Source organism: Caloenas nicobarica, chromosome 1 (assembly GCF_036013445.1).
Source record: "Caloenas nicobarica isolate bCalNic1 chromosome 1, bCalNic1.hap1, whole genome shotgun sequence".
In the NCBI taxonomy this organism is placed as follows: Eukaryota; Metazoa; Chordata; class Aves; order Columbiformes; family Columbidae; genus Caloenas; species Caloenas nicobarica.
In genome coordinates, this window is record NC_088245.1 from 193,870,591 (window position 1) to 193,884,948 (window position 14,358).

Sequence of the window (14,358 nt, forward strand, 5' to 3'; positions counted from 1 at the left end):
AACATCACAATCAAAAAAACATTGCAAAATTCTGGCATCATTTCTGGCAATTAGGTTATTAGGCCGTCCATCACATGCTGACAAGATGTGAGCAAACTTGGTCATAATCAGCAACAGAAAACAGAAACCACAAGGAAAGTTTAATGATTGTGCAACCATTATCACATAAGGGAACAAACCTCCTACTGTGCCCCTTTATTCACATGCTAACATAGAAATGAATCTTCCACTTATTATTACAAATATTTTCTGTTTTAAAAACTATTTGATGAAAAGATCACCTGGCTGAATAACATAATAAAAATGCAGTGAACTTTATATGTCAGCAATGAATGGGACAATCACTACAGTTCGTATGGACCAAAGAAACAAAATAGAAGATGAAGCATCACTCAATTAGGCAGAGGTAGCAGCTCCAGTGTCTCCATTTTCTAGGGCGTAAACAAATAAGTAGGAAAAAATAAATCAGGAAAGTGAAAGTGGAAAAATATGTAAGCTGCAAAAACAGAAGGAGCCAAAGTTGTCTCACATTAACACATGAGTTCTGCATGTGAAAAGTGACTGTGTGTATGAATGCCAGTAAAGAGGAAAAAAATCTGGTTAACTCAAGTTGGGAAATGAAAACATTTAATTTTTGGCAATGACAACCATCTCTGGATTTACTAGTCCTAGAATTATTAGTTCTGGCATATTTTACAATAGTAGATGTAAACAAGTTTTTTTAAATCTGTTCTGAAGCAGAGAGTAAGAAGGGCTGTGAGACAGCTTGTGGAACAGTAAGATCTTGGACTATCTCTGGAAGAGCTGGTACCAAGAGATTGGCTGATCTTGTTCAGGCTCTGGTGGAGGGGCCCATCAGCAGTTCAGCCAAGCCTAAACAAGAGAGGAAACCTACGGCACTTTCTGATCTTGACAGCGCCTGAACAGTGTTTTAAGATGTTACTTTGGAAAGATCAGGGTTTTTAAAAGGGGTCTGACTTTCAGTGAATTGTTCTGACAGACAGCAGTTAGCAGAAAACCAAGAAGACTCTCTAATAGAGCTAATTAACTATGAACTTCACAGTACTTCCCTCACAATCGGTTTCTATGGGAGGTACAGAACGAGGCTACATCTACCCTACTAAATACCCTGCCTTTTAGCTTGTGTGACACCAGCTGACGCCACCCAAGTCGCACGAAGCTTGCTCTCTTGATACCGGTTTGTGGAAGGGAGGCGGGTAGAGGTCCAAAGCAGAACGAGCGGGTGAGACGGCAGTTTGACAGCGTGTTCAGCCAGGGGTCCGCGCTCCAGCTCCCCTCCTGGTCCTCTTGCTCAGTGCTAACGGCTCTGAATAGGGAGGGAAGGGTGGCAGCAGCCTGGTAAAGGATACCATTCCTTGATTTTGCATTTTAACTTAACCACTGCTTTTTGGTATAAATACAAACATGATTAAAAAAAACACTGAACGTATTCGAACAGCTATCACTCTGTTGTGATACCGCAGGGAGAAGAGAAAATGCTGTAGTAAGTGTCTTAAGCTATTCTCGTGTAATTATTTCATGCCTAGTTTTGTTGTTCTATTGAAAACAATATCTAAACTTGCAAGATTGGGAGAGCAAATGAGAAATTTCAGGTCAGTTTGGCCAGAACGCTCACAGTTCCTAAGGGAAGCCAGTTCATTCAGAGAAAGTCTTTTTATGGACCCCAAAGTTGTACAGCAAAGCCTGAACTATTCACTTGTACCTGAGCTGAGTATTAGACCAGCAGACCAGAGAATGCTTAGAAAGAAATAGTTGAGGAATCAAGGGAGGGGAAAAGCACTTGCGTTACTTGAAGATTAAGTCACTGGCCATGCTATACAGGTTGTTGCATGGAAAAGCTTTTCATCTCAGATTGCCTACATATGATATGAAAATCTAATGAGGCTGATTTTAATAAGCAGAATTGACTGAGTTTGCTCAGCTATTCACCACTAGTGATAATTAGCCACTTTTGGATTTTGGTACAGCAATATAAGCTTAATTTTGAGAGCTTTAAACTCCAAATACGTAACAAGTCAAATTTGTAGGTGACAAGCAGCATGCTGGTTCTCAAGGAAGGTGGAGTTTGAAAGGTAAATACTGATGCACGCAGTTGAATAATTTTATGGAACATCAGCCTAGAGTGGCTGATGAGACAGATCGGCAAGTTCACTCAATTTGCATAACTTCGGAGTCGAAGGATTAATTTTTATTTCCAAAACCCATTCTATGCAAAACATCATATTTAACAGATAGTTCATGGCTTTTTGCTTTTTGAATGACTTAATACAATTTTCAGAAATAGTATTTAGGCTTTGATAAGAACAGGAAATATTATCTACTTGCTGTGTCGAATGTGTCTTTTTTAGAGTCTGTATTCTCATACTGAAACATAAGAACATCTAGTAAATACTAAAAATGCATTTACACAGCTCTGTTATAAATAGCTACATGCTAAAACCCGCATTAATTATATGCAAAATGGGATGGACTGTTTTGCCTGTGCATAACAGGCACTTCAGTTCTTCACATACCAACATAAACTTTTTATGCATTACACACAAATATCCAGACTGCTCAGCAGCTTCCAATTCTGCTTTGATATAAAGATCCATCAAAAATCAAAAATCTATATCAGAGAAGACTAGTTTCCTTGCTTATGGAAACATCTCTAATATTTCACCAGTTTTTCACTTCAGAGAACAGAGACACTTCACAGTAAATGACGCATAATGGTACAACCACCAGGTAATTTCCTGCAATGAGTACTTGATTCAGCTGGTAATACTTAAGTTTTTAAACTGGACTTCAAATACACATTCTATTCTAGCCCGGTTGCAGTACAACTCATCCACTTGGAAACCTCCATTCAAAAATACTCATGGAGTATGTCACAAGAAGAATATTGCCTCAGAGCTGCTCTGACTGAAGGATAAATTCCAGAATTTATATGGCAGAAAAAGTACTGAACAGAAAAAAGGTGGCTGCTTTAAAACCCCTGGGTCTGACCATCAGACAAGGTACAGCTTCCAATAACTTGAACAAAAGCCACATGGTCCTCAGACACCCAGGCCTCTCAACTATCTTCTCTTTTCTCCAATTTATTCCTCTCATCTAAGATTAAAAAGCTCCCTGTTTTCTCCCCTCACTCCTGCCCACCCCCCCCAATATATTTACCTTATAATTCTAGCCTAAAACATTTAATCCAAGTTGGAAACTTCAAGATAAGGAGATTGTCCATTCAAAGACTTAAATTCTTTCTCATCCATACATGAAGTTCATTTTTAGAAACTTGAGTGTTCTTTAAAACACAGAAGAAAAGGCCCAATAGGGTAACATCTGAAACAATGTACCACAGGCACTTCTAGGGCTAATCAAGTGTACCAAGTGTACCATTCTAACTGGAAGCTTAATTTAAAAGAAAAAAGTTAGATGTTCCAGAGAGAAACCAATTGCTGTAAGAGTAGTAGGAAGTTTTCATAAGGAAGCTACAAAGGATTAATGCACCAGGATAAGATGTAAACTTAATAATGAATATGTAAAAAAAATAAGCATTTAGGATTATTTTTTAAAATAAAAAATAGGCTGTTACAAGTATGCAAAACAGCAAAATGGGTAAGAGTTGCGGCAACATTACAAATTTAACTACAAGCTTAACATGACTTAAAAACTGAAAATTTCTGATCTACTTGATACAGAAACTAAACCAATGAATGACTCACAGACTCGTTTTATCCATATGAGAAGATAAAGAAGGTTTGCAATTTTCAGATTGCAGAGTACCAGTTATCCTTAATGTCATTTATAAAATAAGGTATAATATTTTATAAAATAAAGTTAGTCACAGAATACTTGACACCAGCTCAACTCTCAACTTGAACACCTGTAACTTATATGAGGGTTTTGATTTTTTTTTTATGCATGCAAGAACTTACCAAGTGGAATGCCTTACTATCTGGTTTAACTTTATGTTTTTCCATATATTTGATAAGACTGCAGTTGGTATACCTAGAGAAGGAAAAAAACGTGACACTTCTTATATGCAGATTTGATACAGCAACACTCATTGATAGCCATGAAACATTGGTAAGAATATTTTAGTCTCCATTGCTAATCCACTAAACCGAGAAAAAAACACAACTACCGACACCAGAGATTGCTTAAAAATCATTCAGACACTACAGAAATGCACCTGTTTCACTCATATACTTGTAAAAACACATCACATCCACATAAAAACACATTTCCAACCCACATGCAGGCATCAAACTATCGCTTGGATTTAAACTGCCTTTTAGCAATTTTACTACTCTACAGTTTCATTCTGTGTATTTCTAATGCCAGTAAACATGGGGATAAATGCTAAGCCCAGCTTAATACTCTCCTGCAATGTACAGGTTGCTACAAGAACATCCATGAATTCACTTATTTGAAGAGGAGCTCAGAAATCAGGTTTCTAACTGGTTGCAATAGTATGGCAGATGCAAGACACGTATATAAGAGAAGAGCCCCAAATCGCTCAGCCTGGAAACAAGCAACAGGGCAGGCTCTAAGCGCGGGTATTAGACTCTGGCAACATGACAGCAAAACTGAAAGGTGTTATTTTCTCCAGCCTTCATGAGCTCCCCTAGACACCAAACCTGATAATTACACCCACTGTTTGCTGGAAAACGCATAAGGTCACCAGACCCCTCTTACGCAGCTCTCAGACAAATCGCTTCCAGTGCCACCGGTGTGGAAGCAGCTGTGGCCAGCTGTGCTCAGCCATGGTCCCAGCTGTGTGGGGCCTCCCAGGCAGCGTTGGTTCCACACCTGACACCTGCCCACTCAGTCTCTGGCTGCCCTCTCGATTCACACCACCTCAACTGGCCAAGTCCACCATTACAAAACAACTTTATTTTTCTTTTTTTTTTTTTTTTCAGTCTAACTCATAACCATTTCATAGTCCTTGTTTGACATCTACACAGAAAACAGCCTGAGCTACAAGAAATTTAGGGTAGGAGGGAGAAGAAAAATATGCTTTCTTAAGAAAGCTCAACTCAAAGCAGACTTACGTGTTTCTCCGGAAATCTTTCATTAAAGTTGAATGTTCGGGCATCTTTTTTATGTCTTCCCAATCTTTATCTGCAAAATTAATATGTATTAATAGTTCTTCTTTCTTTCTCCCCTCAAGTAAAACAAAGGCTTTCCAAGTATCTCCATAGCCCTGATTTTTTTTTTTGTCTGCTTCTCTAATCTTGCAGTTACTTATTTCTTTGTACTCTTTGGCTCAGACTCCTTCATCACCTCTTCACAATAAATCTTCACAATACCAACATGTAAGAGGATCCAGTTGTGTGCTGATTAACTCAAGAACTTTGAAACAAAAAAACCCACAGCTGCCAGCTACAGTGAAGATGCCCAAAAGACAACACAGAGGACAAACATGTCAGGCACTGTGCCTGCACTCTTCAGGACTGTTATTTGATTTATTGAGGGACAGTCGTGATCTCAGGATGGGACTCTCGCACACGCTGTCTCCTTCTACGAGATTTTTCATTCTGACAGCACTGTCTTTAGGGACAGGAAAATGCTTGGCGGTACTGTGCAAATTTCTGTTGTCTCAACCTAAAAGAAGTACTGTTAGCCAACAAAAGGTTAAGAAAAAGTAACATTTGCACACTCATATTAAAGAATATTTCATCTCGGACTTAAAAATAAAACAAGAAAAATCACTCCCAGTCCCTAGCCTCACATGTATGACACTCCGTAACTCCTGAAAAGGCTCTATGGGCAAGTAGTTTGATTCAAGTCAAATCTTACTAATTCTTATTGCAAACCACTAGGAGCTTAAAAATATCAAGTGAATAAATAAATCAGACATTATTTAATTATTATTTAAATAAAACATTATGCTCTTTCCCTATTCCCTATCTCAAAGACATGTGAAACTGTTTCAAATATAGCAAGTGTCAATTAAAAAGTAAAAGTTTGCTGCAATTCCATGAGAAATAATATTTCTTGGTATGAACCAAAGACCTTAGAAAAGCAAGTTCAGACCATTAGACAGGATTATTTGAACCGATCAAAACAGTAATGAGAGTGTAGTCTATTTCTGTAAGCTGCACAAAGACAACATAAAACTCAAGAAAAGCATAAGAAAAGGATAAAATTTTCTAGGTCAAAAGCAGAAAAGGACAGTATTGCTTAAAGAAGCAAAATTAAGGGGGATTTTCAAGAAAATAAAAGTACTTAATACGCAAAGGCAACACTGGCAGGTATCTTGTGTAGCGGTATAGAAGCAATGAAGTACATAGCACACAAAAAAAGTCAAAGGGAAAAACAAGAGGAAATTGAATATCAAAATTCTAGAACCACAGAAACATAAAGATATGATAGGATGAAGAAAGTCCACCAAAACAGTAACAAAAAAGATTATTAATAGTAAATGGACAACAGCAGAGAACGCTGAGATAACCAAAAAGTAAAAACAAGGTCCCTGTTATTCTGCCATCTGCAATCATATGAACACTAGAAGACAAAGCATCAACTGAAAAGATGCAAGACAGCCTGTAGAAAAACAAGATATGACCAACACTGAGGGGAGAGTGCAACAACTGAGAGCCACATGTAATTTGTTTTGGTTCATGCAACCATTTTTTTGTTCCAGTTTGGAAAAAAAATTTTCTCCATATCACAAGCTGTCTACCAGGGCAAAAAATGAAATACCTCCCCCTACTACCAAATGCTGTATTTAATTTAGCGTAAGTTAAGTACCCGCATAATATTCACTAAACGTATAGATTTTTGTTTGGTTTCATACAATTAGTCGCTTTCCAAATCTACAATCGGCACTGAAAAAACACAGAAATACTCCTTCTGATTTTTAATCATCCACCACGAAACAACATCTTTTAAAATTATAAAATGTTGACACACGTATACGCAAAGATAATATCACTAATAATAGGAAAAAATACTAATGCTACCATTAGATTCTAGACTTATAACTCGTGAAATAAAAAACTGTTCGTACAGCTTTGTTGCTTTGATCAGCTGCCACCTTCATATGCAAAGAAAGCAATACAGATATCTTTCTTTGAACAGCAGTAAAAAAAAATACAGTATGTACCTGCAGGAAATCCCATTACATTGAATATTCTGTCCAGCTGGTCATGGTGATAAGGATTACTAGTTTTGATATCTTCTTGTCGACAATGGAATATTGGCTCTGATGTTAGCAGCTCTGCAAATATACACCCTATGGCCCAAATATCTTTAAAAAAGGAGAACAGAAAAAAAAAATTAATCTTTCCAAAAGCATCTTGGTGAGGTAGAATGTTAGGTTTTAGCTTACCAGAGATAAGGTACCTACACTGAAAATTTCAAGTTTCTGTTGCAGAAGTGCAACACTTCCTCGACTTTTAGCTACAGATAGAGGGACACAATTCAGCCACTACACAGGAGCTAAGAGTATCAGACAAGTTTGGGTTTTGTTTGTTTAAGTGTAGTTACCATTTACTGATGTAAAAAATGAATTTCATTACAAAAAACACGTGAGTAAACTATTCAGGTAACTCTCCACACATCATAATAATACAAATGAAGAAAAACCAACCAACATTTTGCCCATTCACTACCGTACCGTCCCTGCCAAGAAACGTTCCCTCTCTGATCAGCCACTGGGTTTAATAAGTGTTAAATGACCCAAAAATAAAGTCAAAAAGCAATGATATTAGAACAAGCCAAAGGTTTATCTATAAAACCTTGTGGAAAGAGAATAAGAAGAAAAATCATTCCCTGCCCCATACCTCACTCCTTTTTTTGATAACATTCATTTAAAAAAAACCCTAACCTATCTGTTTTAACTGTTGTGTCCCAATTTGCAAAAGCAGATAGCTTGAATTTTCCCAATTATTTTGCCCGATTTTTTTCTAGTACATACAAACACAATTTTTACGTTACATAAAGTAATGCTTCACTGAACCTTGAATGAACAAGAAAAAGTCATGAACAAGGACAAAAGCGAATGATGCAGAGAGCATAACCCCATTCCTCAGTGTTTGTATACAGTCAGTTTTTATCTATGCTAAAAAAAATTATGTACTAAAGGCTGTGGCTGTCCATGCAGTTTCACATGCTGCAAGCAGAAGAAAATGCCAGGAAAGTGAAGGAACACACAACAAAAATACAGCAAACAAAGCAGTTTAAAGGAACATAAGGAAATGTATTTAATCTATAAAGTATTAACGGAAAACTAAACGAAAATACATTTAATACAAAATGTTAGAATTTCTGACAAAAACACTAACATGACCTTAAAAATCTACTGGTGAAGATTGGAGGAAAGAATTTTGGGTTACAGAAACACCATACCTGCTGACATACAACCCCCATGTTTGTGCAAAGTGGAGCATTGCAAGGGAAGTTATTTCCCCAAAAACGCTTGCCAGGTTTTAACGTATCTTTTAAACCAGCAAGATAAAAACTTCCCAGTCATCTTTCCTACATTCCCTCCCTTCCACAGCGAAGCTGTTCTGTCCCGCTGAAGGTGACGCTGTCCCCAGGCTGCTGCTGGGCTGTTCCCCATCCCACAGCCACCGCACCCAGCAGCAACAGCAGGGACCAGCAGAGCCAAGTCAACCAAAACTGCTAACATTCAGGCTGGTAAGTAAGAATTAAGTGGCAAGGAGGATGCGGCATTAAGCTGATGTAACCAACGCCATCCTCACAGCGTCTGCATCCTGTGAGGCCACGGGTTTACTGGATATGCCTGGTGCAGCACCACAGCCTCTTGCGTGACCCTGACCACATCTTGCTACTTCAGGCAAATTCCTGTTCACACTCATGCTTTGAAAGAAGACACAGAGAGAGGCTAAAATGCAGCTTGCTTTTACAGCTTAGTTTCAGTGCAGTCAATATATTCTCTGTTCTGTGCATTCCTCATTTCATGTATTTATTACGCGAGATAAAAACCTCTGCAATGAAACTAACGCACTGTGCCTCAGCATCATACGGATTCTACTAACGGTCTGAAGATGCATCCATATTTTGTATAACCTCTAATAGCATTTATGAAAATCTTGTGTGAAAGCCAAATACAGTTATATTGCATCGCAGGGCATTTGGAGCCCCAAAACACTTCATTCCTTTCTCTAGCCACAGACAATAGTAAACTAAACAGTTTGTCAAAGTTCAGTATTTCCTCAAGAATCAGTAACGTACCTTTAACTCAGCTACTGTCCTTTGTACTATTTATTAATGCTTTGATATTTGGGTACATTTTGCATAAAGAACAAACCAGTACATTTCTACCCAATTTACTTACCAATAGCTTTGGTATAATGCCTTGCTCCAAGAAGCAACTCTGGAGCTCGATACCAGAACGTTACAACTACTGGATCCAAGTCTGCTAAAGGCTTCAGAGGTGAATTAAATAACCGGGCAAAGCCCATGTCAGCTGCAAAATTCAAAGAGAGATGCTTTAAAATTTTCGGAAAACTACCAATTGTATTTTTTTTAAACGAATTGATCGAGTTTACTTGTTAGCGCTAGCATCACTGTGCTAAATAAAAACACAAACGCAGACTGTAGCGGATATGAATTCTGTGAGTAGATTTTATTAAAGCTCTTGTAGAAGTTACTGGATGTCATCACCTCTAAAGTATATAATTATAAATCATTACTAACACGAGCCATTTAGAACAAAGAATTAACCATTGTTCTGAAAAGGTGCATCAACTCACTTCTCTCAGGACACTGGTAAATCCTGACTCATTTTACCTGATATTCTCCAGTAAAATATTCCATTATTACAGGATGGTCTTTCAAGAAGCAGCTTTTTAAATCTGAGCAAAATGCAAGTTCTGCAAAGGTTAGAATGATTTATAATACATACATGCACATCACAAAAGCTTCCTCCTCATGAAGTTAGCTGTAGCAAGATTTCCTTCACACAAAAAAGCAACTAAGCCTACAGCACCTGCCTCCCTGCTCATTTTCTGTCAAGATGTATTTTCAGTCTCAAGACATCAGTACTAAATATCATTTAGGCTACGATTTCAAAATTCTGTTTGGGGGCATTATATAATTAAAAACTGCTTTTTTAGAACTGGTGGTATACAACTGCCTCGAAAGCTGTCTGAACTACCAAATATAAGTGACATGGGAAAAAATGGGCAGAGACTACAAAATGCACCTTCTCCCACCAAATCTCTTTCCTGACCTACCACTCCCCAAATCCCAAGGAGGGACTCTGTGGTGCAGGGATATACACATGCTGAGAAAGACTCGGATGAAATGAGATGAGGAGCCATTCGGAGGGAAAAGGACTGACACACTACAGCTCACTGGCTGAGGCAAAACTGCAGTGTAAATATGGGTCGCTAACTTGACTACACAATCCTGAAATTTTTTTTCATAGGCATTCCTATTTATGATTGTTTTAATGCATTTAAAAATACAAACATTTTACAGTGTTCTACATTAAAATATTGATTACTCAAGTCACTAGTAACTATGAAAAATAAGGAGAATTGTTGGCAGAAAGTGAATTTATGACTCAAAATGACACAAAAAGCCTATAAAAATGATTTTAAGTTAAATACCAGTTATGTATTTTTTAGAAAAAAATTAGTTACACTGGAAAAGTGGAAGCCCTTGGTATGGGTATACCTTCTGCATTCTTTTCCTGCTGTCGTAATATCTTAAGAAAACAAGAAAGAAAAAAATCTACATATTGATAACACACTTAGAAATCCAGGGTCCCCCTCCCTCTTCCCCCACTGGGAATGGATGGCTCAGAGGACTGGTGGTCCGATACAGAATCTTTCACCTGTCCATTAACAGAGTCTGACTAAATTTAGTTGTGCTCTAATTTATTCCCAAATGGATTCAACACTGTCAATTAAGAAATAAATGGGTGGTCTATGTGCAATTACAAGCAAGTAGTTGTGTACAGCAAATATCACCACCACAGTTGAACGTGAACGTGCCCAGAGGATGACCTACATTCTCAATTTTGGAAGCAACTGCTCCGTGAAGAATAAGGTACTAAGAAGAATTTTTCCTTTCGCTGTCCGTGCTGTACCTGTTTTGTACGCAGAAGACCTCAATCTCTACTGTCAATCTCAGACCTCGGAAGGGCATTAAAAACTTTCAGGGTAGGATTTGCAGCAGCATTCAGTCCTGGCCCATTGGCTCCTTGGATTTCAAAGGGCAAGGGAAGGACTAGAGCAGCACTGAATGCTCCAAGAAAATCCTACCCTGAATCATTATACTAGTGATTAACAATATAGTTGAGATAAACAAAACAGTAAGAGTACAGAGCAACAATGCAGAAGAATAATCTCATAAAGAAAGCCAGAGGGAAGTGAAAAAGATCAACTAGCTTTAAGAAAACCCTTCCATACAGGGCTGCATTACCGTAACAAATGCAAGTGTGCTGTGCCATCAGCAGTCTGCTGTCAAAGCGCTGCCACCCTAATGCACAGCCTGTAGAGCTTATTGCTGTTAGACTACAGTTATTTTATATTTATTTATTTACTTTAATTTAAAACAACTGAAGTTCTACTAATTATCCTCTCACTGTGAATAGTAACTCCCACCAAAAAAACGTTACCATAGTGGGGAAAGCGTTGGGTCCTTCCTACCCTGGTATACCCCAGTTTGAGCATTTAGCAGTAGTTCTCACTAAGCATTTTGGCTGAATTACTGTGTTTTCTGGACTTTAGGATCCCTTGTGTTTATCTCCAAGGGACCTGGCTATACTTTCAAGAAAATTTTGTAGGCTAAATGCCACCTTTGATTCCATTATAAAATTTAAGGTTTGCAGTAATGAGTAGTTCCCTATTTAGATTTTATAAACAGCAGCAAGATAATGTCATGGCATTACAGGGGTAAATGGAGGAAATTCTAAAATCTCATTTCTGTCTCCTCCTTTCCCCTAGCTAGCTCTCATCTTTAACCCCCATATCAAAACCCCCACCCCACACAAACACCCACTTAAACAAAATATGACATTTTCCACTTTTCATTGGTGAGGCTACAGCATTTCATCATCAGAACTGGTGCATGGGGCTAATATCAAGAAGCGAGTCACTCAGAAAACAGCATTTAGGCAAAGTGCCCAGGCACATACTAGTGACTACTTCAGGTGGTACAGCTGCACCTTCAGAACATTCTAACTTAAATGCTACACTGGGACTTATCAAAGATATAAACATACCAATTTTTACTCTTCCTCGCTCAGGACCTTCACCCATAACTAAAATATTAGCAGGTTTCTGTGGAAAAAAAAATAAATATACAATACATATACCACGACAAACCTAAACATAAGTCTCTGAAAAGTTAGTTAAGCTTTGTTTTGCCAGTTTTAAACCAAATTTGTTTTGATAAAAATGACAAGTTTCTCTGCCACAGCAAAGCTATGCAAGGACCCAGACACAGGCTTTCCCTGACTGCATCTTCCTCACGTTCTTTTTGGTGCTCCAGCACCATCCACGCTCCTTCACGGGCACTCTGGGCTCTGTTCTCAACCCGCCTGAGCTGGCAGTCGCCGAGCCACCAAGATTTCTACCAAAATTGCCCTGGATCCTTTTGGCGGGAGGCAGGCCCCTTGCTGCCCCCACCCTACGCCCCCCAGCACGGGGACAGGGAGCCAGCTCTACAACATGCTTGGCCCAGGGTCATTAGGCACGTTTGCAGACACATTTGACATTAAAAAAACCCCCAAACCTGAACGAGATGCAGAGTAAACGTTACCACACCACTTCATATTGGAGAGAAAAATCATCTAAATTACTTCTATTTACAAGCATATATCAGTTCAGACAGCTGCAAAACTGGAAAGCATTATCTTTACATTCTTTTTCTCTCCATCTTCCCTTCCTTTCTTTTACTAGGGAGGCGAGTTAAATAATTGAGCTAGAATTCAACCAGTTAGAAACGTAACCACACGCTTCTTAAATCCTATATTTTCTGCTGTCCTGCTTCTCATAATCCAGTCTTGGTATCTGCAGTCAGAAGATTCCTCAAATGCTAACATGGTTTATAAAAATCAAACCTGCAGTGCTTATTTTGAGGGAAAATAATAAGGAAATTCACAACTAAAGCTGAAAATTTATGCTAGACTTGTTTTGAAATGGAGTGATTGAGATACCCACTCATACTGTACATCCTGGACAAAACAGGTGCTCCTGAATAATTGCGAACTTTAAGAATTACAATAAGGCTGAATTACAGCTCTTGCTCTGATTTCCCAGTTTACATTGATCTGGAGAAAAACATACCCCCAAAAGACAGTTTAGGCTACCTAAAATTTGATATAATAAATCCTAATATCTTAGTGTAATTTAGTAAACACATATGCTGGGAAACTGTCAGGTCTTCCCAAATCTATAAGGCTCTGGTGTAAACACATTCAAAGAGACAAAAGACCACAATTTGCTATTGATCTAGTAGCGATTCACACTGTGTAAAACAAGGTGCAAAAAATTAATAATCCAGCAAAAAAATTCCTTGATAAACTTAATTACTACTGCTTATGAAAGGCTTCAACTTGTTCTGAAACTGTACAATCCACGTACAAAATACGTAAATGGAATTTGAGGTGTTGCATGTTGATCAGGCTAAAGGCAGAAGAAAATGTCATAGCTTGACTGTGATGGAAGATGCAAGATATATCCCTTTATCTTTCCTACAGCAATAATAATAATAATAATAGATCCAACTTGTGCTGCATTAGCTCAGTGAGATGCAGAAGAACTTGTGTCCCACACCACCACCCCTTTTTGTTTTCTTTAATCAAGGTATACACTCCAAGTAAGTATTGCTTCAACATAAAAAAAAATGCAGTATGTGGGCACACAGCATTCAATTTTGATTGTTTCTAGAAAAGTCCTAGAAATAAACAAGCAGCATAAATCTTTAAATTCAGAGTTAATGCTGAGGTTTAAAGCAATTCAGACCGCTAAGTAAGAAAACACACTACGCTGTGACTCAGAGTGTATGCACGTCTTTTAGAAAAGCTGCTTCAATATACCTGGGATGTTAATAAGCTACACGCCTAATATTTTGGGAGTTAACGATATACTACTCAGGCACTAAAATTTTTCAGATAAAAAAATACATTGACCGAAAATACAATTTCTGACACTGCATTTTCACAGGTTGATGATACTCTATGAAAATGCTTGTAACATCCTCATGATGTTTTTACCTTAAAATATTTTACTATTTGGATTTTTATAGGGACAAGGAGCCATATTCACACAAAGACTCTATTATGTCACTTGATTAATCAGCACAGCACTGGGAAACAATTCCTGCCCCAAAGATCTTCTACTCCGAGTTCAAGGTAGGTACAGATGAGAAGAG

At 38.1% G+C, this 14,358-nt stretch overlaps 1 protein-coding gene across 7 annotated transcripts in view; it reads right to left on the bottom strand.

Annotated features, from left to right (window-relative positions):
- Window positions 1–14,358, bottom strand: part of CDK8 (cyclin dependent kinase 8) — an 82,605-nt gene that overhangs the window by 12,618 nt on the left and 55,629 nt on the right. For 4 of the 7 annotated variants that reach the window (XM_065634619.1, XM_065634611.1, XM_065634640.1 and 1 more), the window contains exons 5-9: window positions 12,206–12,263; window positions 9,308–9,439; window positions 7,112–7,255; window positions 5,055–5,124; window positions 3,936–4,008 (exon numbers count right to left, since the gene is read on the bottom strand). In XM_065634619.1, the coding sequence (XP_065490691.1) occupies window positions 3,936–4,008; window positions 5,055–5,124; window positions 7,112–7,255; window positions 9,308–9,439; window positions 12,206–12,263 (477 nt within the window). Of the gene's footprint in view, window positions 1–3,935; window positions 4,009–5,054; window positions 5,125–7,111; window positions 7,256–9,307; window positions 9,440–10,619; window positions 10,685–12,205; window positions 12,264–14,358 lie in introns of those variants that run through there. The other 3 variants (XM_065634625.1, XM_065634650.1, XM_065634658.1) reach the window with 3 other exon arrangements.